Source organism: Carassius auratus, chromosome 38 (assembly GCF_003368295.1).
Source record: "Carassius auratus strain Wakin chromosome 38, ASM336829v1, whole genome shotgun sequence".
NCBI classification, from domain to species: Eukaryota; Metazoa; Chordata; class Actinopteri; order Cypriniformes; family Cyprinidae; genus Carassius; species Carassius auratus.
Genome location: NC_039280.1, coordinates 11,212,349 through 11,238,480, shown reverse-complemented (window position 1 = coordinate 11,238,480; position 26,132 = coordinate 11,212,349). Strand labels below are relative to the sequence as shown.

General features: G+C 37.7%; 3 protein-coding genes across 10 annotated transcripts in view; all 3 read left to right on the top strand.

Annotated features, from left to right (window-relative positions):
• Positions 1 to 11,928, top strand: part of slc4a11 (solute carrier family 4 member 11) — a 69,217-nt gene extending 57,289 nt beyond the window's left edge. For all 8 annotated transcript variants that reach the window (XM_026224079.1, XM_026224081.1, XM_026224082.1 and 5 more), the window contains 9 exons: positions 178 to 310; positions 404 to 477; positions 4,426 to 4,651; positions 4,763 to 4,869; positions 6,410 to 6,575; positions 7,672 to 7,845; positions 7,979 to 8,174; positions 8,875 to 9,044; positions 9,864 to 11,928. In XM_026224079.1, coding sequence (XP_026079864.1) covers positions 178 to 310; positions 404 to 477; positions 4,426 to 4,651; positions 4,763 to 4,869; positions 6,410 to 6,575; positions 7,672 to 7,845; positions 7,979 to 8,174; positions 8,875 to 9,044; positions 9,864 to 9,930 — 1,313 coding nt within the window. In that variant the 3' untranslated portion in view covers positions 9,931 to 11,928. The remainder of the gene's footprint in view (positions 1 to 177; positions 311 to 403; positions 478 to 4,425; positions 4,652 to 4,762; positions 4,870 to 6,409; positions 6,576 to 7,671; positions 7,846 to 7,978; positions 8,175 to 8,874; positions 9,045 to 9,863) is intronic.
• An 824-nt stretch (positions 11,929 to 12,752) lies between these two features.
• Positions 12,753 to 17,629, top strand: LOC113057056 (ribose-5-phosphate isomerase-like). Its single transcript, XM_026224078.1, has 9 exons — positions 12,753 to 13,068; positions 14,041 to 14,101; positions 14,183 to 14,238; positions 14,328 to 14,387; positions 14,809 to 14,873; positions 14,982 to 15,050; positions 15,328 to 15,469; positions 15,869 to 15,968; positions 16,547 to 17,629. Exons 1-9 carry the CDS (start codon positions 13,012 to 13,014, stop codon positions 16,642 to 16,644), a joined length of 708 nt encoding a protein of 235 aa, XP_026079863.1. The 5' UTR covers positions 12,753 to 13,011; the 3' UTR covers positions 16,645 to 17,629.
• A 1,026-nt stretch (positions 17,630 to 18,655) lies between these two features.
• Positions 18,656 to 26,132, top strand: part of LOC113057055 (eukaryotic translation initiation factor 2-alpha kinase 3-like) — a 28,994-nt gene continuing 21,517 nt past the window's right edge. The window contains exon 1 of the mRNA XM_026224076.1: positions 18,656 to 19,140. Within this exon, the coding sequence (XP_026079861.1) occupies positions 18,845 to 19,140 (296 nt within the window). The 5' untranslated portion in view covers positions 18,656 to 18,844. The remainder of the gene's footprint in view (positions 19,141 to 26,132) is intronic.

Genomic DNA, 26,132 nt, shown 5'->3' with positions numbered 1-26,132 from the left:
TAACAGCAGGAATTCTTTAAACGTTTGGGAGCAGCTCTTTAAACATCAAAGAATGGACATTAAGTGTGTAATAATCCTCTGTCATGATGAGATGAGAGTTGATTGTGTTTTTGTTCGCTCCTAATGGTCTGGATGTTGTGTTGTTGCTTCTGTGTGTTTGTGTCTGTGCGGCTGCAGTGATTAGGGGGATCTGTGATGATTATGAGCTGGACTTTGCAGCATTTTATGCATGTATCGGCCTATGGAACAGCCTCTTCCTCATCATGGGAGGAGTCTTCAACCTTAGCCTGCTTGTTAAGCTTTTCAAGAGGTCAGACACACACACACACATATGTAGATAATTTTGCAGACGCCACTGCTTGAATACTGATATGTTTTTGTTGTTCTTGTTTTTGACCCACAGGTCTATAGAGGAGGTGATAGCTTTGTTCATTTCCATTGCTTTTGTAGCAGATGCAGTTAAGGGCACCGTCAAGAGTGAGTTCTACTTACATGCATACTGTATACACAGCCAAACCCTTGAAATAATCTGGATTTCTGTGTGAATGGTTCCTATATTACAGTATAGCCTGACCTTGACAAGAAATACTGGGGCGACTGGGGCTAGTTGTTACGCTGTGAAATCAAGATTTTCATTGTTACTGCCCAGGAAAATGATACAGCTCATTTAACACGAGGCTGTTTAGTGATAATGGAAAGATGCTGTCACACTTCTCCAATCATTTTTTACTATCGGCTGCAAGCTTGCATTCAGACCTGCCCTCGTCAGATCCAGAATTGATGAATAGAACCATCATTAACTATTTTTCGATATTTTAAATGTAATTTATTCCTGTGATGGCAAAGCTGAATTTTCAGCAGTCATCACCTGCTTTGTCACTAAATTTAGCGACTTTTTAGACCCCCTTAGTGACTTTTTCTAAAAAAGTACTTCTTGGACAAACCTTATTACGTTTCTGAGACTCACTAGTACTGCCACATGAGCGTGATGTCTAGCTTTCCCATTGTCCCCACACCTCACTCTCTGCTTCTGCTCTGAAGAGCAGTGCTTTCAGTTAAAACAGATATACCGTTGAGTCTTAAATTTTATTATAGCCCAAATCAGAGCACAGGCAGGGTATTATCTTATGTGTATTTGATTTCATCAGATAACGGCTCAGTTAAAAAAATTCAGGATTTGTATGCATATTAACATGTTGGAAGAGAAAGCTGGTTATGTAGTCTTAATGGGCCGCTTTTCAGTCATTAACATTTATCCTGTTGTCTGACAACAGAAACTGTAAAATACATAAATGAACGGTTTTATTGAGAATTCGGCTGCATTAAAATGCAATATGTGAGCACAGAGATGCAAACAAAAGTAAAAGGCATGTTTTTAGAAAATGGTGTTTTATGTTTGTTCATTGTGTTCACCACACAATGTGTAGAAAACTTTGACTTTTGCTGCCTATTTTGAACAGGACTTCCTGGTAGAAGAGATATTGTATCTCAATGGGACATTCCTGGTTAAACAAGTAAATAATAATAAAAAATATATATATGTAATATAATATATGTGATAAAATGTCCCAATATAAAAGTGATAATTTGTCCTGCCTTGATATTTAAAAAAAAACATTAATCTTTTTCTGAAAACACATTTCAACCTTTTAGCTAAGATCTAATTTCATGGTATAGTCAACCATTTAAAAAAAAAAATTCTGGTAAATTTGTTCTGGCAATTTACTGGTATGAGAAGTTGTAACATTCCCAGTAAATTACCGGTAATGTGCTCTGCGTGAACCCAGAACAAGATTACCAGTATGAATATGTACGAGTTCACAACGTGTTAACATAAGGTTTTTACTCTGGGCCAATCATAACATTTGGACGCAGCTGATGCATTTACGCCACGCTGTCAAAGAAATGTCTAAAGTCATCTAATGTGATGTCTCTGGGCCAAAAGCAGCTGCATGAATGTAAACATTTGACACAGAAATGTAAACATCAACAAAAATCAATGAAACCATTTAGAGGTCATTTCCGACTAATGATGTCACAGCATTTACTGGTATTGTGTGAACGGTGCTTTAGTGGTAAAAAGACGGAACATTACTGTCTGTGTGAACAGCGCATTTATGTATTTACCTGTGAAGTTCTGGTAATTTTATGGCAATTTACTGGTATAATTGTGTCAAAGAGGCTAACGTTTCAAAAATTCAAAATGTTACAGTTGCTGAAAAATATTTTCCCCATGTGACTGGCCTTATTTAAAACCATACACACAATCCATTTTGCAGTGCCGTGACTTTATTGAACAAATGTGTTAAACAATCAAGATAACCTCTACAATAATGACCTCTTGAAAAGAAGGTAATTGGACTGGGATTGACCTGCCATCCTGAATGGAAAGCAACATCCTTAGCAAACAGTTGTGCTCAAGAGCAATCTAGTCTGATCAAAAGAGACTTCAAACAAAAGAAGAACTCATAAAACTCAATGTTTGCAAAGGATTTCGGATTTATGCCGACAGTCAGGCAGATTAGCACCATCAGTTCAGCACCATTGCTGTGTTCCCTAGAAGAAGAAGCCAGTCTGATGTGTGCTGCAACCGCTTCAATAAACAGAAAACAAGCGTCACTTGCTTGTAAAATAAAAACAAGTGTTCCCTAAAAAATGCTATGCTACAAATACTTTACCAGCTGCAAGCAGAAACCATTGCATCTCTAGAAAAGTGACACTGAACAAGAAATGTAGCTTACAAATACATATATAATGTACAAATGATTAATTACTAACTTATTTAATCAACAATTCACCACAAAATTAAAGTAACATAATGTTATAACTTTTTTAATTTCTTTTTAAATTGCCACATATGCAATAAGGTCACTTATTCCAAAATACACATGAAAAATAACTTTTCTGTTAAAAACTCATCTGTCTTATCAGGAAAATAGTAATAATTTTATTTTTTTAGTAGTGACCAACGTAATGCCTTTTGAGTTGGTTATGAGGCAAAATCAGACGTGAGCTGTTCTAAATCATCCGAAAACCCTGCTTTTTTATATACTTAAAATAAATGAAAAGAACAAACCTCCCCATACCATTTCCAAAACATCATTGCGGCTGTGAAGGATTGTGGGTTAGTGTAATGGTATGGGGCTGTTTTGCTGCCTCAGGGTCTGGACGGCTTGGAGTCACAGAGGGACCGACGAATTCCTAGTTATATCAGGAGCAGAATGTCAGAGCGTCTGTTTGTGATCTGAAACTCAAAAGAAGTTGGTTCATTCAACATGAAAACCATCCAAAACACAGGAGTAAATCAATAACAGAATGCTTCAAACAAAAGAAATTCAGCACTTCACAATGGCCAAATTAGAGTCCTGACCCCACTTCCTTTGAAATGCTCTGCTGTGATGTGAAACAGGCCCGTTCAAGAAAGACATCCCAAAAATGTGCATGAACCGAAACAATGCACATGTGTTATCAGCAGAAAGCAATGGTTGATGTTATTGGCAGTAAACAAGATTCCACAAAAATTCCATCAATAATCGTGATTGTTTAAACCAATTATTCAATAAAGATGTGGCGCAGGAAAAATGTTACACTTTGGAAGCCATTCATGCTGACGACTTCAAAACGTTTACACACAACAAACGTAAAAGATGGTTTTAGACTGTGCTTTTAAAGCCACCTTACCAGTACAATTGAAAATAATTTAACAAATAAATAATAATTAATATTTTGAATTATTACAATTATGAATACATAAGATGTGACTATTTAAAAATGTATCAAAGTATTTTTTTTGTAGTAAACATTACATTTGTCAATTATATTAATTGTTGCATTGCATTTTTGTTGCATTTTTCATCAGTAATCATAATCAACAAGCATTGGCTGATGCTTTTGGCAGTAAACAAAATTCTACAAAATTCCATCAATAATCATGATTTTTTATACCTATTCTTCAATAAAGATGGAACAGAGAAAATGTTACTTTAAAATGTTACTTTAAAAGTCCATACACATTGCATACAGTTAATATGGATTTTAGATTTACGGTAGGCTATATATACTGCCATTGCCAGTACAAAGGCTCTTCATCTTAGAAAGAGAAAATAAAATAATATTAAAATAAATAATTTGTATTTAATGTTTTTTTTTTAATTATTATTTTATCTATGCAATTTAGTAGTGTGAAAGTATTTTAAATAGTGGTCACAATTTTTGGCAACTGTGCCAACAATTTTACTTTCAATAATTGAAATCATTTAAACCAATGATTTAATGAAGATGTGGTACAGAAGAAAAATGTTTCGCTTTGAAAGCGGTTCTTATTGATGATTGAAAAACATTAACACAATGCATATAGTAATTGCTAATTTTTGACATACTGTATACTTTACATTCATTTTGACCTATTCTTATACGCTTTTACAGTCTTTCATGAGTTCTACCATGCTCCCACTTTGGCCAATGGGAGTGCGGCGGAGCTGAATCGCATCAGTGGAAGTTTACATTTAGGGGAACCGAACATGACAGAGACGGGGCCCGTGACTCTCCCAGAATCCTTCATCCTGTGCACGCGGGCACGGCCTCTTCTCTTTCTACTCCTCATGCTGGGCACACTGTGGGTGGGATACACACTCTACCAGTTCAGGAGGAGGTGAGGAGCTCTCCCTGTCTCTCTCTCTCACACACACACACACACTGATGGGGATTTTAAAGAGTGATAGAAGACTGTTTTGACACCCCCATCTTTCATTTTTCCTGGCAGTCCGTTTCTGCATGTGAAGATGAGAGAGATTCTGTCCGACTGTGCTCTGCCTATCTCAGTGCTTGTCTTCTCATATGTGGGATCATACGTCTTCAACGACATTGCCTGTGAGTCACTATACGTGTTCAGGTTGCACACACAGACACACTAACATATAGATGATATTACAGCTCTTCAGTACACTTTTCCATTTGATGATTGGTCATTTATATCCAAAACATATGTCGAGTACAATAAGTGTCACTAAAAAAAATAAATAAAAAAAATCTTACATTTTCCAGAAACTATGTTGAACCTAGTTAGTATTATTTATTATCAGAATTATGTGTATTTGCATTTCTTAGTATAATTAATTAGATCTATTTTATATTATTTATATTATTTACATTTTATTTCATATATATCTATTATATCATATTGTTTATAATATGTATCATTGTACTAATATTTATGATTAATGCTTTGTTTGTAGTGTTATTTTTTATATCATATTATATTATATTAGATATTTTTTATCATTACTTATCAATGTTGTTTTTTTGCTAATGGTATGTTTTATTTGAAATTATATATTCTTTATCATTTACATTAGGTTATTTTTGTATTCATTATATTATTTCACTTCGTATTAGTCATTCAGTATTAACGTTTTTTGTTTGAATCATGATAATAGTATTTAAAACAAGGTGAAAAATGTGAGTTAATTTATGGAATAATTTAAGCAGAGAAAAATCAAAACACTCATAATGATAAAACTTTATTATGTAAATTGTTTTAATCATATTGGGGGATTATTTTCAATGTGTCAAAATGCAGCATTTAAGCAGCAATTTTGAAATTACATGCAAATAGCAGAAAAGATTCCGTACTGAAAATCAGTTCAATTTTGGCTCAGTTTGTGTCCAGAAAGTCTTGCCAAAATGTACGCCCCTACCAACACTTAGACATTCTCCCACACACACTGCCTGTACTCTCCTTGTCTTACTGCCAGCACGTTACAGCAAAGCCACTCAGTCCGACTATCACTACATTATTCCTCCAACTCCTCTGTCATCGGTTCGGTGTGGGAGTTTAACTTGGTTATCAGAGTGAGATTTTACTTCTTACCTCAGGCTCTCTGCTGCAGTCAAGAGGCTCATATTCGAAATTCGATCAAATCACAGCCACTCAAAAAAGGCCTGCTTTTGCAGGAAATGGCCAAACAGTCCAAAACTTTGCTTTAGTGCTGCTGTGTGCTATATATACTGTAGTCTACAAATGTATTTGTACTTTATTTCATATCTTGCCCAATGTTTTCTTCTAAATAATGTGTAAATTCAGAGCCACTTCACACTTTAAGTGGGAAAAAATAAACATTGGGTAGCATTTTTGTAATTAATTTACTGTATTATAAGTTAATAGGTAGCAGATGATATTAAGGAACATTCACATATCTTCCTATGAACATACAGTGGTGTAATGTAACAAAGTAATACAACTTTGGTCTTGCTCTTTTTTTGCTGCAACGTTTTTCCCCAATAGAAATCCCTTTTCAATATTATAAAGTGACATGGACACTGTTGGATGACTGCTGGAGGGCCTGCTTTGTGTCAGAGGGACTGTAATGGTTTGTGATGTAAGGGTTCACTGTTATTTGTTCTCTTCCAGTGCCGGTGTTTAACTTCCATGAAGGTCCGGTGTTTCAGATAGCCCCACTGGATAAGCTGAGCGGAGCGAGTGTTCTGAGCGCAATGGGTCTGGGCTTCCTCCTGTTTCTCCTCATCTTCATCGACCAGAACATCGTTGTTTCTCTCACAAATGCACCTGAAAACAGGTTCATGTCTTTGAAATTAGTTTCAGCTAAACTTGTTTCGAGATCCTATCCCACTCATGCAAGTGGCTTCATTACAGAAAACTACAGATTATTAAAATGATTAATGAGAAAATGAACTTCACCTAAACATTAACCAGGCACAATTGAATATGTGACAAGCTGCCTGTTTCATGTTGAGGAGTGTTTGCACCGGCTGTGATTTATAGCATCCTACACTCATTTATTTTCAAAGAGCAACAAATGAGCAACACAACATGGTTAATCTTTATGCAAATGATCATTACCATAATGAGGGCTAAGCAAAGCAAGTTAGCAATGGAAAAACTTAAAACGGAAGAGAAGTCTCTAATTTGACTCCAAAACTTTGATCATATAATGTGATGTGACATTTAAAATAATATTAATGAACATATTTTCATGATTAAAACTGTAAGCAATTTATTAACGTGGAATTTCTAATAGGGCACTGAACACAGTACTCATAAATAATTGTCTTAGCTAGAGAATCACTTTTAGGTCCAAGATATACTGTTTTTATTTTTTAAATAGTTTTCTTTTTACTACATTTTCTACAGTTACACATTAAATCATTCTAATCTGCTGATTTGGTGCTCACAAAAAAAAAAAAAAAAAAAAAAAAAAAAAAAAAAAAAAAAATCAGCATACTTTGATGAATAGAAATTAAATTTTAAAACAACAACATTTATTAGAAATTTATATTTTTTTATTTTATGTATTCACTGTCAAATTTGATCAGTTGCATCATTGCCAGATAGCATTATATATATATATAAAAGAATAATAATAATTAAATAATTTAAAAAAAAGGTACAGACCCCAAAACTTTTGAACTGTATGTGATTGCTTGACAACATGAAGCCCAATTCACACTGAAACCTCATTGGTCCTGCTCTAGCTAGCTGCATATTAAACATCACATTTATTATGATTGGTTTTCAGCATTGACATAAAAATGACACATGGTTAGAAACTGGACGCTTTCTACCTGAATAAGAAACTGGGTCAGATTGTGTATTGGTCTTGGTAAGGCACCGCTGTTGAACACTGTTGAGTCTTGACTGTGTGTGTGCCACAGGTTACTGAAGGGCACGGCGTATCACTGGGACCTGACTCTGTCTGGCTTGATTAATATTTTGATGTCTGTGCTGGGCTTGCCGTGGATGCATGCTGCGTTCCCGCACTCCACTCTGCACGTCAGACAGCTAGCCATCGTGGAGGAAAGGGTGGAGGGAGGACACCTCTACGAGACGTGAGCACACACCACTTAACAATTACACTCGCAATCAATCTGTGAAGCACAAACCTCATTCTAGTAGCTATTGGCACACTGTGCTTGGTTTTAAATGACTCCTCTGTGTGTGTGTACGTGTGCGTGTGTGTAGTATAGTGAGTGTGAAGGAGACGCGGGTGACCTCGCTTGTGGCTAACATCCTGATAGGTGTAAGCTTGTTTCTGCTGCCAGTGCCCCTGCAGTGGATTCCTAAGCCTGTGCTCTATGGGCTCTTCCTCTACATCGCTCTCACATCTATTGATGGCAATCAAATGTGCGACCGCATGGCTCTGCTACTCAAAGAACAAGTAAGTGTGTGCGCGCGTTTCTTTGATGAAAACAAAGGCAAATAAAAGTCATAGGTGTTGTACAAATAAGAACAGAAGAGAGAGAGAGAGAGGAGCACCCTCTGTGCAAATAAAGCTTCAGAGCGCCCTCTACCTGTCATGGATGTCAATGGCTTTGTACCAAGTGATGCAGTCTGTGGCTGGATGCTTTGTGCATTTTTCCTGTCAAGCATAAATTCCCTCAAGATGCATTTGAGATGGATCAGGAGGTGGTGTGAGATGCATACATCTGTGTAAATGCTATGGATTGGCTAAATGTTTTATAATCCACCAATTAGTGTTGGTCGATTACACTTACATACTAGATATTATTAATTCAATATATGAATATATTAAACACACTTGTTGATCTCATTAATAAGCTAGACTTGAACAAATAATCGTAGTTGAGACACAAGGCTGTAGCAACTACAAACTTAAACAGTTTGCCTTATGTAATCATGGACATGATTTCCATTCATTTGCATATAGCCCAGCGATAGATCTGATTTGTTTTGATTTTGAAAGTGAAATATTCATACTGTGACCGATCTTAATCCCATCAGTCAAGATGCTTAGGGTTCCACAGTTGTATTTGCATTACGACAGCTATACCCTGTCCTATCTTTCTCTGATCTATATCTTTCTTTCTTTTCTTGATCTCTCTTTCCCTCTTTCTCAGACGTCCTACCCTCCGGCTCATTACATCCGCAAGGTGCCGCAGAGGAAGATCCATTACTTCACTTTCCTTCAGATGGTGCAGCTGCTTTTTCTGTGTGCGTTTGGGATGTACCCTCTCCCGTATATGAAGATGATCTTTCCTCTGCTCATGTTTATCCTCATACCCATCAGGTGAGTACTCAAGTGCCTTCAGCTGTTGTGTAGTGTGTGATTTGCTGTGCATGTGTAATAAACAGGGTTTGCTAAAGGTCATATTACAGAATGATGAATGATGCTTTACATTGTGTGGCTTGTTCATGACAGAGAAAAATCTTTTGAAGTTCTCTGAAATGTGCTCTTTGAAAAACTTTTGTTTGAAAATGTCATGTGGTACACATTTTGAGAACTATTTCAGACAAAATGAAAAATATTAAGCTAATAAAACAAATTGAACCAGTACTTTATTTACAAGGTCAAATGTATTTTTAAATGTACTTTATTTTTGGGTAGTCACAGAACATGATATTTTACAACCTAAACTTGTCTTATCTGGTCAAAATGAACAAACAAACAAAAAACATCTGATATTTTAAGAGACTTACTGACTTTACTGACCAGGTCCCATTTTATGTTATTAATATTTATTTATTTTTACCCGCATGTTGGTTGCTCCACATGATTTTGTTTGTTGCACAACATAATTTGTTAGCAAAAACTATTTTAAATATTAGTAAACATTTAATGACGTTTGTTAAAACATTATTTTTTTATATATAATACTAATATATATATATATAAAATACAATATATATAAGTATATATTTTTTACATATTAATAAGATTTCTTAACAAATAATTATTCATTAATAAATAATTATGATAATGTCATTTAAAAAAGCATTTCTTAATAAAAAAATGATATGAAAAACTAATACAAATCTAATATATATTTTCTTAATAATCTGTTTGTATGTAATTAACATAACTGCTGTAATTTTGTCTCTGTTTTAGGAACTATCTACTGCCCAGGATCATCGATGCTAAGTACCTGGACATTATGGATGCACAGCGCATGTAAACGCATGCACACTGAGCCTCTGAGCAAAGGACTCTGGGAATTGTATTTCTGAAATGCAAAACTCTGGGAGGAAAAACAAACTGATTCTAGTGTTTAACAGCAGACATTCTGGTGAAGCACTGAACGAGTAAGAGAGAGATTAGAAAAGAAGGATATTTGAAGACAGAACCAGAGAGGGCGGAGGACGAGATGCCTGTTCAAAACAGAGTAGAACGACAGACCGCTGTCTGACTGTTTGACTATTGACCTTGGTCAGTCACTGCTTCTCTCATGATCTGAATAGTACACCAAAGCCCCCCGCCCCCTCTCTCTCTAGTCTATTCTGATGTATCCATGCATCACAGACACTTGATTTAGGAGACGTAGGAAACCATCACACATATTCTCGACAACTGTGCCATGACTAAATTACACAAGTGTTTACTCCATCTCCGACCATAGTGTTCTCAACACAAATACAGCTGTCGAACAAGAGACTGAACTGAATCTGTAGCAATACCTCTTAATGCTGAACTTTGACGCGCGCACACACAAACACCCAGAGCAAAACTTCTCATACATCAAGTAGAAAAGCTGTCAATGGCAGATTTTCCAGCGCATTTTGGTACATATCAGTGCAAATAAGTAATAACGAAGTGAGCATGGACCAAAAGAATACACTCAACCTTAGGAAACGGCTCATAGCAATACAGCGGATTATTAGAGGCTATCAATATTTTAGAGTTTTCTAAAGAGAGTTTTCTTTCGAGGTAATAGACTTCTAGTTTGGAGACCCACTGATGTGTAGAGAATGTATCCTAAGCGCTGGGGTTTCAGGGAAATGGAGAAAAACAAGCAGCATTTCTGCGGACCTTACTCACTGCTGAATGGACTCTGACATTTAAGCTTTGCACATCACAGGACACCACATCTGTGTACTTCCCCCAGTCTCACACACACACACACACACACACACACACACACACACACACACACAGAGGCATGATTATAAACAATGCCAAAAAGAAAGGCACTTAAACGCACACTTTCTTGTCTATCCATCTCACCGTATATTTAAAACAGTGAAGGCATGCCTTTTACTATTTTTTTTTTTACTATTATGTAATTTGTTGTGTTATTATTAAAAGCAACTAGAATAAATAGTCAAATGAAGGTATAGTACCTTTATATCCCTACTTTTTAATCGTTTATAGTTGTTCGTGATCTTTCCGAATAAAAGAAGTCGGAAGACGCCGATATCTCTGATGATTTTGATCCATCAATCCATGTTACATTTCTCGAGAGAGAGAGTGATGTTATAAACGAAGGCGCACAAATTGAGAAAGACATGGTTTGACTAACTGTGGGCAAAAAAGTGAGCACCTGTGCACTTAATTGTAGGCAATATGAGATTAGAGAAAGCTGAGAAGCAGACTCGACTGATTTTTTTCTTGGATAGCTTTAAGCTTCAGAGAGAGAGATTAGATGTACTGTTGAAAAAGTTGGTTTTCTCTTGAACATCTTGCACCATTCGCATAATCAGCGTTCCTGTTTGTTTCTCTATCTATCTTCCCTGTAACGGTATCATAGTTATTCTCCTTGAGTCCAGACCTCTGGTGTAAAAACAACCTCCCTTCAGTAATCCTGTTCGTCATTGAACATCTCTCAGCATTTACTGTAATATTGAAGTATTCAGCTTTAATTTGTGATCGCTCACACTTGGGTGGGATATGTTGACGAGTTATGTTCTGTGCTGTTTAAATATTGTTTTCAATTTTTTTTTCCTAATCATGAATGTATACTGTGTAGATTTTTATATAGCACATAAAAAGATCCATTGTCTAATTGATTTTGTCAAACAGATAAGCTAAATTTGTAAACTGCAATATGTAAAAACTATGGTAAATAAGAGACATGTTTATTGGAAGGATTGTGTGGGTTTAATATAGGGGTATGCTATACACTGAAATCTAGATCATTTCAAGCTGATTGCCAAATAAAGAGATATATTGATACCCATTTGTTTCAGCTCTCCTCTGTTTTATGTTTATGTTGGCTATAGTTGATTTTCGTTGCTAATCACCACAGTTTATATTTATTTTTCCCTTGTCTGATGTGTTTAAATGCTCTTACTACACATAAAAATAATGTTGGCATTAACTGCCCTCTACTGGTCATGTTAAGTATAGTCGATGACAGCATTATAGAGTCTAGGGACCGGAATGACTCATTTCCGCGAATCGGTTCATTTGAACAATTCATAAAAAATTAAAACTAGTTCGGTTCTTTACGTCACATGTCATCACGTGGTCCCTGATTCATAGAGTGTGTAATATTTATAATAATACTTGGAACCGTTTATTGCGTTTTTTTTTCCACTTGATTAATTTAGCCTTGTTTCGACTCATTCAAAAGCAAGTCTTTCTTATATGAATAAATTTTAAATATGTTAACCCTTGGCTGGATGTTGGCGATAAAATGGTATTAAAAACAAATTTCGTGTGTGATAAAAATAAAATAAACAGCATAGGCCTACCCGGTAATAATCCCGGTTTCGATACAGCTTTATCCTCTTTAGAAAGTTTAGATTTACCATCACTACTCAATACTGAAAACACATTTCTGCATGTAATTTATGATATTTTTGCTGTTCATTTATAAAGGTTACTTTTTCGCCCCATCAGCCAATCATCCTCGGCTTACACCAACTGTCATCGATTATCATTACCAATTGCAAATATTCAACCAGCTAGTTGAAAAGATCCAACTCAAAGGATTTGAGCAACTGATTCATTTGAAAGATCCGACTCAAGCGGAATCGGGATCCACTGTACTCTGCTGTGTGAAAACACCTGACTAGTATTTATCTGACAGCTGATATGTTGAGCGAGCTTTAATATCTGTTCAATTAAGCTTCTCTAATATCCCTCTGCTCGTGCACATATGTTAATGAGGCACGCGTCTCGTTGTTGTGTTGGTCGTGGAGGCGCTGTGTGTGTGTGTGATGAGGCCGCGGAGGAGGTGTGTTGAGTTTGATCTCTCCTCCTCTCTCCCTCCGCCGGGGAAACAACACGTGTGTAGCGGCAGCACCACGGCACTCTCATGGCTGAAGAGGCCAAAAAACTAGCAGCTTATGCAGCTGTGGACAACCACATACAGGTTAGATTGTTTAAGTTATTTACTTTCGTTGTGGCATATTTACTCTACGTACATTAGTTTAACTGGATAAACGGGCGCTAAAAATACTTTAGGAGGCGTGAATAAACATGAGTAGCAAACACGATGCTCGATTTACGTATTGTTGTTAAAATACGCGTCAACAGACTTGCAGTAATGGTCTTTTGTATTTGATATGGCAAACTGCTTTGACAGTTAAAGTTAGTATGTAATGAGTATCCGCTTCAGACATGCTAGCTGGGATGTTCCAGTGTTGTCCGCTGAAGTTAGGTCCGTTAGGTAAGTGAGTGAGTGTTACGTTACCCAGGTGGCATCAGTTGAGCACCTGTGTTTATTTACGATGCGGTGTGCTTTAAATATAGAGTAAGCCAGGCGATAAAGATGCGAATTCTGCTCAAACTAAACCTTTAGTGATTAGCATGTTCGGGAATAGCTAACGGGTGCAGTCCTTGTGTACTATAGATAATAACTTGTTTGTAACTGATTAAGTGATTAAGGTGAATCTGGTAAAAACTGGACTAGCAAAGTGAACTGGGTTTTTTAAGCCTCACCTGACCTCACCCTCCAAATTGAGAGTAAGCTTGTAAAACAGTCATGAACACTGTTTTGTTGTTGCTGAGATGCCATAGTAACATACTTAAATGCAAATGTAAGTGTTATATATCTACTTGAAAATGAATATAGATTGGTTTGACGTCATGAGGTGTAAATTATTATCAGTTCATGCATTCTCTGAAAACCAAACCATGACCTTGTTGTTTCTAGTGCCATGATCTACTGTTTGGGCTAAAGAATATTTCCTCAAGGTTAAGCACCTCTTTTACTGATCCTGTTTTAAATAAGAAAGGAATGAATTCAGGCTTTATTATCAGTGTTGTAGTGGCATGATGCATGGCTATATTTGGTTGGGTTATGCTTATGCTATAAAATGTAGATTTTCAATTTCTCTTCCAGAATAATCAGGTAGTTGGAGTGGGCAGTGGCTCAACTATCGTTTATGCTGTGGACCGGCTGGGTAAGACTGTACTCATAACACATACTCATTCTTGGAGCTCTTAACAGTGATAATAATTAGTAAAAGATGTTTTCTTTCTAGCTGAGAGGGTCAGACAGGAGAAGCTGAATATCGTGTGTGTTCCCACGTCCTTCCAGGTCAGTATTCATTCATTTGGAGCTTCATTTAACATGAGAAAACTCCTGTGTTAGTTTATAACTAACTTAATTGAGTTGTGTTGATCCAGGCCCGTCAGCTGATTCTGCAGCACGGTCTCACTTTGTCTGATTTGGACAGGCATCCTGAGGTGAGTTTGGGCCGAGACAGCATGTGGACGGGCAGCTGGAATGGATGAAAAAGATGATTTAGGCAACTTAACTAGCCCAGATAACATTAAAGAATGGGAAAGTTTAGTAAAACAATGCTACAGTATGTTGGAAAGGGCAATTAAATGAAAGATTTGACTTTGATGCTAGAATAGCAATACGTAACATTTTGTTGGGCTGAAATAAAGCCAAAAAAAAAAAAACTTTACTATGACTGGTTTATCACATGAGTACCCATGACACTCTAGATGGCATAAAGAGTTCAGTTACCCAAATGTAATTTCCCTAAACTGGGTTTATGAAGGAACTGCATGGGGTTTGTGAATTAATGAAGAGCTAACAAATAAATCAAATTTAGATTTTGAAATCTTTTTTTTTTTTTTTTTTTTTTTTTTTTTGTAGCTGGATGTTGCGATTGATGGAGCTGATGAGGTTGATGCTGCTTTGACGCTGATTAAAGGAGGAGGGTATGATTGGACAATTAAAGTTGAATTCAAGTATTTTTTCCATTTCTCTTAATTTGTGTGACATCCCCAAGGTGTCTAGTGTCATGTCCTTTTCTTTTCCTCCCACAGAGGATGCTTAGCCCAGGAGAAGATTGTAGCTGGTTGTGCCAAACACTTTATTGTCATTGCAGACTATAGGTACAGTATGAATGTTGGGTTTAGCAGACGTTTTTATCCAAAGTGACTTCACCGTTTTATGCATTTCCCAGAAAATCAACCCACTGCGCAATATTGTTTGAACTACAATATTTGGCATATATTTTGCATCCTATAATTACTGCTGATCACTGCATGTAGTGAAACAGTGGGGATGTTTCATCATAACCCAGCATGTGATATCTATAATTACACGAGAGTCTTCCACTAGAAGTTGAGATGTGTTTGTGTAATGTCATTTTATTGCTTGTGTGGGTAGAAAGGACTCGAAGGTCCTGGGGCAGCAGTGGATGAAAGGTGTCCCGGTGGAGGTCATTCCCATGGCGTATGTGCCTGTGTCCAGAGCCATTGCCCGGCGCTTTGGAGGAGAGGCTGTGCTGAGGATGGCAGTCAGTAAAGCTGTAAGAGAGTCTTACTAATGGACCTTGAATTACATTTGTGTTATTTACATTCTTAAGGGTTCTTTTTTATTTTTTTAATTCTTATTATATATACTTTATATGTAAAACAAAATCAGATAACTTGGTTTATTGTTGAAAAGAACTGTCATCATCACATTTGTGTCGGCTGCACTATTTAGGGTATTATATTATGGTATACTAGTATATTATTCTTTGACATGCTCCCTTTCTTGACTTGTTTTTTGTTTTCTTTTAAAATCTTGCCTTGAATTTCCCAGAAAGTAGCATTGATCCATGTAGTTCCTCGGAATTGTCTCATTAAGCTTGGAATGTAGTGGGCTTTTATGAAATGGATGGTCTAGTCATCTGATGATTTTTCTTCACGATGTTGAACTTTAGGGTCCAGTGGTTACTGATAACAGTAACTTCATCCTGGATTGGAAGTTTGAGCATGCACAGAACTGGAAAGAAGTCAACACAGCCATCAAGATGATCCCAGGTCAGTACAGATGAGCACCTTTTCTCTACTGTTAAAAAGTTTGGGGTTGGTAAGATTATTATTATTTATTTATTTTTTGAAAAAAGTCTTTTCTGCATCAAGGCTGCTTTTATTTGATCCAAAATAAAGTAAATGGTAATATTGTGAAATATCATCATTTTTTTAATATATATTTAAAAATGCAGCATTGCTTCACTTCTCAGATATTCTAAGACCCCACAAACAGTGATTGAATGTTATGTTGTTACCATTGGTCAGTGTCTGTTGGTGCAGTGCGTACTCGTCTTAATATGCTGATTTTGTGCTTAACAAATTTTGAAAAACTGGAAACTGATTCTTTCTTTAAATTTTTTATTAGGATTGTTTGATAAATAAAGTTTAAAGAATGTTATTTATTTAATTATAAATATGTATTGTACTTCACTGTTACTCTTGATAAATTTGATGTGCCTTTGCTGAATAAAATAATTATTTGGAAAAAAAAAAGTACCAACTGCAAACCAGTGAACAATAGTGTATGTATTGCTAAGCACAAATCAATATTCTTTCTCTCTTTTTTCATGTGTGTGTGTATAAAGGTGTGGTTGAGACCGGTTTGTTTGTGGGAATGGCTGAGAGGGTGTACTTCGGTATGGAGGACGGGAGTGTCAAGACTAGAGACCCCCCCATCAACTAAGAAGATCTTCCTCTGCTCTTGCGATAGACCAGCCTGCACACCTCAAGTGCCGTTCAAATACACAGTCTCTGGCAGGTTATCTTATTTTCTGTAACAGAAACCGTCAGATGTCTGATCAGTACCTCTCATGCACATGAAATATGGATTTTCACTCAACAATGCAACATTAGATCCTCAGACCCTTCAGATAAACCCGTTTTTCCTCTCTTATCCTCTGTCTGGACAAATCAGCTTCTGTTGGGCTGGAGTCTACAGCGACTGTCCATACGGTACATCTACAGTGTCAGTTTGCCTTCTGTGCTTCTTTACGTAGCCATTAATGTTGTCTTACATATGTGTCTGTACAACTGTATGAATATTGTGGCTTGCTTCTGTGCCTCCATAAATGTTATTTTCACAAAGCATAGTTGCTAGCTTTACAAATGCATGCAGCTTTTGAGAAAATCTCAGTCACATCCCATTGCGTCATTAGTATAGTGTCTGTGGGTCTGTATGATCAGTTTGAATCTGTTTTGTTGACTGATTATGACCGATTTCCTCAGACGCTCCAATGTGAAACCTCAAACGAAATGAGTGGCCTTAGCCAGCACACAGCGGTTAGTTTAGTTCAGTGATCAGTCATCTCTGAGGATTCTGCCCCTTGATAAAATACACTGTTTGAAGTTGGGAAATGTCACTCGGCTTTTCATATTGATTTTGTTTTTGTATAATTTTCTGATGTGCCTGTGGCCACGAACACGATGTTGTTGAGGGATGAAAGCAGCAGTGAGTTGGTGGCACAGCTGAAAGCCTTATCTTCTGTACATGTATTGATCTTTCAGTTCTGTTAATGAAAACTCTTCACAGGGGTCACTGTGATTTTGGGGTATCATACTACTTAAAATACCAGCATGTGTTTTACTCTACCAATTTTACTGTGATACTGAGGTTTTCAAATATTATGTTCTAACCTAAAAAAGTACATTAAAAGTGGACCAATCAAGTATAAGGTATCTTTTTTATGCCACATGAAAGAACATACAGAAATCAATGCCAGAGATGAGTATGATTGATTGATTGATTGATTGATTGATTGAAAATAACTTGGTTTTTAATTACAACATGTTACAAAATCAGGAAAACATTATAAAAATGACACCGGGGCTTTATAACCAGTGTGGCTCAGCAGTTACGTCAAACATGGGCTAAAATATTATTTAACAAACCACAAGAGGGCGCCATATACATCTCGCAATGGCCAGCCTTCATGACTACAAAAAGTAAACAAAGTGAGCTGGAATGCTCAAGTTGCCTAAACTATTTGTATTATTTTAGAAGTGTATTGTTTGTTAGCTGTAATTACAAACCGATAAGTGACGTTATATAAAATTAAAGGACAATATTGAACTTACTACGGATGAGCGCATACTCATTTTTCATACCAAACAAACATTTTTCATACCAAAAGTCCCGGACATGAAACTGTCGAGCATGACCTCACTTATATCTGCAAGCAAACGGCCACGTCGTTATTTCCATCCTTGTACTTTTTACCCAATCAAATTTCGCTCAGAACGAATTAGCAACGCCCCTCCGTCAGAAATCACAGTAACGATAATTTTGATTGACAGGTTTGTCAGACCAATGGGTTGACTAGACTTCTTTCGCGGCTTGCGTAAACATACCAATGAAACATGTTGAAGCCAACACTACTATCTTATTGGCTAAAACTCGACGGTGTGGCCAATAATTATACTTAAAAAGTAACCATACCCGCTCAGTGCAGCCCTCTCCTCCCGCCTATATTTCTGAGTGGCAAGAAAAGCGGCCAATGGAATGAAGAGGCTATAGGGCCGACCACGTCAACAGACTGCACGGTAAAAGACAGTTGTAGCACGCAATCAAAATCTGCTTAGTAGTCGAGCAATGAAGATTGACAAACGCTAGCACCAATCAGAACACAATGTAGGGATTTGCTTCCATGCGCAGCCAATGAGCGTTTGGATACGGGGCGGGGCTTGATGTTACCACGGCATGACCAACGTCAAGTATAAAGGGAATAACATGGTGCTGTTGAGTGCATGTTTACGTTAAGAGAGGACAACAGAAAGCGATTTAATAGCTTACGAGTTTCATTGTAAAACGCCTTTTATAGACTAGTTTTTTAATTCACTTTATTTTGGTATGTGATTGACTAACTACTAATGTGCCACTTGTCCCAATGGAAAGGGGGTTTCAGTTTGGAAACGTGTGCACATCCCTGCTGTTGCTGCTTGTTTTGAGAACGTTAACGGTTACTTTGCAAAGTCAGTCTCTCTCAGAGAGAGAACTCGAAGTGGCTCCGGCGCCAAACACCGAGACGGCGGAACATGCTGCCGTTATGGAGCGGCCACTGGATAGCGTCGGAGGAGCCCCTGGCATCGGAGAAGTGACCGTAGAGGACGACGAGTACAGCTCGACCGGGGAGAGCGAAGAGCCGCCTGGAGACAGCGACGCAAACTTCCACAAGCAGCGGAGGTAGGCAGATAGCAGAAGTTTTCGGCTTGTCTGGGCGTGACACGCGTTTTTAGGCTGTCACGTTGATTTCTGTAGTCTTATTCAACTTTAGTAAAGTTTGCGTAAGGCAGCTGAGCTGGAGTTCGTGATGGGCGGATGTTTGCAGCAGTCGACCTCTCCCTGCTGGGCCAAGAAGAGGGTTTAAATATGTGCAAATATTTACATTACCTAATCAAATCCGCGTGATATCAGATCATTTTAGATCGACTTGACGCTGTCATTTATAATATGGCTGCTTGTACGCAAAAATCTGTTAAGTTTTTAAAGATTTTTTTCTGTTACTATGGAGATTCAGATGACTGACAGCAGTCTCGGAGCCAATGCAGAACGCTTATCTCTCCTATCGCACTCGATGACTTGAGTGTGTGTTTGTGAACTTACAGAGTACCTTATATAACGTTACGTATGGTCTATAAACGAAACTGTTTTCTGGAGTTCGAACTTGTTTTACTGCTTTCTCAGCCTGAGGAGGCTGTTCCTGTCTTGAACTGCTGCAGTGTTTTGAGTGTGGGCGTGAGATGCATGTCAGCCCGACTGAGTCTGACTTCAGTGTTGTTTGTAAACATACTTAGAGACGCCGAAAAGTGACAGGTTACCGTACCAGTAGAGGAGATGGACGTCTTTTGAACTTTTAACATGAACGATTTCGTTTTAAAACGTTTGTATGGGATTTTTTTTCCAGACATTAGTTCTGTATTTATGCTAGTTATTACAAAGCAAGCCGGTATCCGTCGCTAGACTGTGTTGTCTGGAGCCGCTGACGCACTTTAAACCGCTGCTCAGAGCGCAACTACAGACGCGTCTCCCCGCGCCCAGACGCGCTCTCCAACTTTCCTGAGGTTTTATTTTTTGTTTTTGGTGGGAATAAGTCGTTATGCTCTGCTGGATGTGATATCAGTGCGTTACCGCATCCGAGCCCTCTGCCCCACCTTAGAGAGAAGCAGAGTCGAATAGGTGGATGGGGAGCTCGGGGGTCTTGCTTTTAAAACTCATTTAAACTGTTTTGGTGCTTTATTTTGTTGTTTTTTAATCCAACATTTTGTCTAAGATCTTTGGAGCTTTAATGTTATGTTTTCCCCGTCCTTGTTAAAATGTTAAGTTTTTTTTCTTTTAGCTGAAGCTGGATATAGTTTTTGGTGGAGATGCTGGTTCTACAAATGTTTCACAGGAGCTGATTGGGAACACCCGATCTGCTCCACTGCAGTAAAAAATCTGTCATACCTAGCCTTACCATCAACATGCTGTCACATGGACGTGTGGCGCACCCATTAATGGAGGATTTTTCCAAACAAGCACAAGTTGGCACGACCAGAGTCCATTCCTGATTATTACAGGCTCAGGCTTTAGAAAAATATGTAATATAGGAACGCAACAACACAAAGTACCTAGATCAGATTGTGTTCCAAAGATGAAAATAACATGAGAAGGAGCAGGAAACCCTCACTTCAACTACAGCGAGGAATTTAAAGGTGGATATGGTTTGCCAGTGCTGAGGATTCTTCTAAAACCTCTGAAGGCAAAAGATGAACAGTTCTGATACATCTGAAAACTGTTATACATTTGACTCTGGTTTATGGTGATCATGTTCAGGAAGTGTTCATCTTTTGCCTTATGTTTAGCAGAAACCTTTTGGAACTTTTCAAGAAATATTTTATTGATATCTTGTAAATATTTTTGTGCTAATGTTTTGTTATGTTGTTCTTTGTATATAAATGAAGAGTTTGGCTCCAAAAATGGAATAAATCCATTTTGATTAATTTGAGTAAAAATGTGTTTTCTTTACCAAGAAAGTGGCAAAATGAAAACCACTATTTTCTGTTTCAAAACTTTCACATAGCATCTTTATGTTATAATAACATAAAAAAATTCAAGGTTTTGACTTTCAACGATTTATTATTTTAAAAAAAAAAATCCCCAAAATGCAATAAATCCATGATGCACTTTTGTTTTCTCAGAGTGCAATAAATCCATTGAATCCATATGAAAGTTGTTATTCATATTGAAAATGATGAAAATACACAACATAGTAAGTTGACCCACATATAAAAGCCTCTGAACTTGGTCAATACTAATCTTATATACGGTCATCACTCCCAAAATGAATTCAACCATCATCTTGTTAATGCTATAAATTAATTACAGCAATAAAAGAATTTCATCATGAACAAGAACATGAAAAACAGTATCATATTAGACCACAGAAACTCCAAAAATGATGTTCCCCTTACATTCAGCTTCCAAAAGTGCATTCATCTTTGCCATGTTACATTCATTCACTTGACTAGTGCTATGTGCTGTATTAACAAAAACATAAATGGCATTAATAAAAACACTAACACTGACAAGCTACGCAATATCGTCTTTGTTTGTTGATCACAAAGTATATGAGGAAAACTAGGATGCCGGGTGTATTCAGAGTGCCGTCATTACTGTCAAGAGTGCATGGAATGGTGTGCTGTGATTGGTTGAGCGATATATCACATTCTGCCAAAAAGGAAGACTGACAGTTTTTTTTTTTTTTTTTTTTTTTTTTGAGACATTATTTAATTTATTTGAGCACTGGATATTTTGAGAAATGTATCCAGTTTCTTCTTTGGAAGTCAGGTCACAAGTAAACCGTTTGGTTAAAAACTTTTTTCCAAACATCTTTGAATGAATGAGATGTGCACGTTCTCTGGTATTGCTGATAGCAATGTAGCAGCAGTTATCTGCACACCTGAATGGCACGGACCACCTCAGTCATATTGAAAAGGCTGCTTGTTTTAAACAGCCTAATGAAGAGAAGATTCATATCGTATGCAGGTTATAGAGGAAATAACTAAAAATATCATGCATGCTTTTTGCAACTCTGCACCAACCACAAAGAAATTTACCCAAGATACAGCAATTTAAAAACAAATGAGCTGGGGTTTATATGAGTCAATTTCCATGCACTACAAGAAAGGTTTAAACTGATCAGTGCAGAGATGCTTTGTCTGTGCGTAGGAATAGCCCCCTGGAAGTCCAGTTTTAAACACCACTTCAGCGATGGTGCTTTAATGTGAAGTTCCCGGGACTTTGTCTTGACAGTAGTCATATATCATTGGAAGGAGGGGCTGGTCTTTGTTTCTGGTGGCATAGTTATATGTGTCATGCATTCTCGAGGGAATAGTGTGTAGTGTGTTTAACACTGCATTGGTTCGGTATCTCTACAGGGGTGAGAGTAGCAGCTGCCTTCACACCTGCTGCCAAGATAAAACAGTTGCTCACACCTCTACATGTTCCCCCCATGATCTTCAATATCAAACCATCTCATGCATTTATGTGCAGTGTTCAAGCAAACGTCAATCACATATAAACATACAAACAAGTGTCTGGCTTTTATTGATAATGCATGAACCAAGAACCAGACCTTTGTGCTCACTTCTCAGTAACACGGCGATGATAATCATCACCCTCAGGCCTTCCCCGTGACATGGAACAGTTTTACTGGGGGATGGTGTTCTCCTGGGACAGTTTTATGTGTTGCACAGCATGGTCGACTGGCAAATGGGAGTCTAACCCTGGAGAGATCTACTCATAACAAAAGCAAATTATAACATTTGTATAAATGTTCTAGCATCTAATAAAGATGCTCTCATCAACTTGTTCTGTTAATTGGTCCATTAAGTCTAGTGAAGATGGAAGAAAAACAACAACATGTAGTAAAGATCTTCCAGATGAACCAAGCAGCCAACCAGATGCCAGTTCCCAGGCTGCTGTTAGAGCAGAGGCTAGGCAACACAAATGCTGTTTAAATGCACAGATAACTGAATTAGTTTGTGGTATGCCTGTGTTCTCCTTTAAATTGGTTTGGCGAACAAGATCCAGGTATGGCCTATAGACTAATGTAGCTCAGCTTTGCCTCGGTGTGTGTATTTTTGGACTGCTGGTGATTCCTGAGGGACCTTTTGGAAGGAACACTTCGCTCGAGGTGCCCTCACTCTTACACACACACACACCAGTACACACTCACGGTGATGCCGCTTCTTCCACTGCCTGGTGCAAACTCTGCCAGACATCCAGCTCCAACTGCCTACTGCTTAGCAACAGCCAATCAGAAGAGCTGAGCTGGCAAACTTGTTGGCCAATTAGACGATTGGAAGGAAAAAGTGCTCAGAATTTGAGTTGAGAGAGAGAGAGAGAGAGAGAGAGAGAGAGAGAGAGAGAGAGAGAGAGAGAGAGAGAGAGAGAGAGAGAGAGAGAGAGAGAGAGAGAGAGAGAGAGAGAGAGAGAGAGAGAGAGAGAGAGAGAGAGAGAGAGAGAGAGAGAGAGAGAGAGAGAGAGAGAGAGAGAGAGAGAGAGAGAGAGAGAGAGAGAGAGAGAGAGAGAGAGAGAGAGAGAGAGAGAGAGCAGGAGGGAAGGAAAGGGTAGAGTTCGTGCGCTTGTTGTTGTGAGCTTTTTTTTCTTTTCTTTTTTTTGTCTGACTTGATGGTTAGGTAACTAGCGAGAGACTGTCAAGATTTATTTTATATGATCTCATGATCTGGAGAGAAGTTCATCACTTTGTGATAAGACTTTATATTCTTGTAATCAGAACCAAACTTGGTATGTTTTTATGCAAACTTTTCCACTTCACCTGAGCACTTTTGAAGTATCTCACAGGCTGTACAAACCATTCAAATAAAACCAGTATAATGAATGGCTCTTTTTCGTTTTGTTTTGTTTTTAAGGATGTTGATTCTGTGTTGTTGCTCGTAGCCATGTGGCGATGCTTACTCTGAACTTGATTGATTTTTGCTCTGTTTGTGGTTTGATTCTTTTAAGCCATTTCTTCATTCATTGCAGAGGACACACCTTACTGCACTGCAGCAATGGGTGGGAAGATGGGAGAGGTGTGGCAGAGGGAGAGATTGGGGAGACGAGGAGGGAGAAAGTAAAGGGGGGACATCGAGACCCAAAACCGAAGGTGCTAGGACCCTGTAGTCAGGACCTCGGCTTTTCTGTAGTTTGGTTCCTCACTGCTTAGCAACAACAAATCAGCCACCTAGATCAAGGCCAGGACTCATCCAATAGGATGAGAGCAGCACCATGTGACAGAGTTTTGATTTCTCCGCACCGCGCACGGTAGAGAGATAGAAACAGAAGGAGGATGATGAGAGTTAAAGAGGAGTGAAATGACAGTGACTTGTGCACGATGGAATTAGTTTGTGTGACATGCCTTTCATCTTTTCTTGTGCAAGTTTGTGGTGGTATTTTTTTAAAGCGAGTGTCGGAGCTTATTGAAAAATCATACAGGTTTGCTTCATGGTTTAGTTTAGTTTCATCATCAAACTCAGCTAGAAATGCTTTTCTTTGCAGTTGCTGTACTGCAGTTTTTGCAGGATGCACCAAATTTAGCAAGGTCAGTTGAGATGGCAGAAGCGCTTCTAGTTCTGCATGGAGATAGCAGCTTGGGCGTGTCAGAACGTGACATGGAGTCAGAGGACAGATTAAGCATTCACACACACTCACACACACACTCACACACACTGAGTAAATGCTTTAATCAATAAGTGGAGAAAAACTCTGCACGATGGAGGAGACGATGTTAGAATAATGAAACTTTCTTTAATGGGTTGCGTTAGCCTTAAAGTTATAGTTCATCCACAATTTTTTTTTTCCTTTTTGGAAAATAAAATATTTTGAGAAATGTCTCTGTGTTGTTTGTACAAATCAGTTTGAGTCTTTATCAGTTTTCTAAAATGTCGTCTCTTGTGCTCGGCGGTAGAAAGAAATGCATACATGTTGAGGAAATCTTTTGGATCAACTGTCCCTTTGAATGCTGGTTAAATTTTGTTATTAATTTGATTTATTTTTCATTGTTTTTCTGATCATCTTTCTCTCTTACATTAGAACACACATTGTCATGCAGCTGGTTTTTTGGTCCACTACACATTCAACAAGTAATGCACAGACTGCACTTTTTCGTCCGGGTCTGTGCATCTAAAGGTTTGAATGTTCTAGTGAGGGCTTCTTTTTCCTGTAGTGAGATATATGGTTATGGACATCATGTTTGTGTACTGCGGATGTTGCCTGGGGAAGATGGTACCACGAAATGCATTGCCGAGTGCTTTGTGTAACGCTTCATACCGAGGTCTGCGAGCTGCTGCAGTGCTATATTTTATTGTGTGCTCACTTAAGCAGAAAATCCCTTTCACTTTGGAAACTCAGTGGATTCTCGAGTCTTTATCTCGTCCTTTTTAAAAGATGCCCCTTTTAAATTGTGTTTTTGGAGACTTTTATTCAGCAGAACTTACACTTATAAAGAAAAAGCATGTGCGATATTTGGGTTAAACTCTTCAGAGTATCTTTAATTTTCAGGTTAATTGTTTTGACAATTTAACTGAAATTAAATTTTGTAATTTATATTAAATTAAAGAAAAGTTTTATATTTGTGTGTGTGTGTGTGTGTGTGTGTGTGTATGTGTGTGTGTGTATATATATAATATATTACCTACTTGTCTCTCACCATGGTGCTGAAATTAATAACCAAACAAGAACAGATATGATGTGGCTGTTTTCATGCTATAGCCTTATGTTATTCAAACCTGTATGTATTGTATATTGAATGTATTTTTTTTTCTGTGCACTTCTGCAGTGCACAGAAGGAGATATTAGAGCATCATTGTTAATCTTTAAGTCAATAACTTAAATTTCAGTCTGCTCCTCTGATAAAGCTTTCATGTGGTTTCAGAAGATGAAATCGATTTGAGGACGTGTTCCCAATTCCTATTGAGATGACTACATTTGTAGGGTGAAATTCTGCAGACAAAATGCAAAGGTGACTGCACCCTTAGAAAAAAAAAGTGTATGGATGTTTCTTTTTGGAACTTGATGAAAAGTCAGCGGTCCCTATGAAAAATAGCAGCCTGGACATTTTTTTAAATGTCTGCTTTTGGATTCCACTGAAAAAAAGGCTGGGTTTGAAATGGACTGTGAAAAATGACAGGTTT

Excerpts from the sequence above, each read along its gene's own strand:
- LOC113057056 (XM_026224078.1), top strand. The coding sequence starts at position 13,012 with ATGGCTGAAGAGGCCAAAAAACTAGCAGCTTATGCAGCTGTGGACAAC. Across the intron at positions 14,239-14,327 it reads GTGTTCCCACGTCCTTCCAG|GCCCGTCAGCTGATTCTGCA; the intron begins GTCAGTATTCAT and ends GTGTTGATCCAG. Across the intron at positions 15,969-16,546 it reads AGCCATCAAGATGATCCCAG|GTGTGGTTGAGACCGGTTTG; the intron begins GTCAGTACAGAT and ends GTGTGTATAAAG.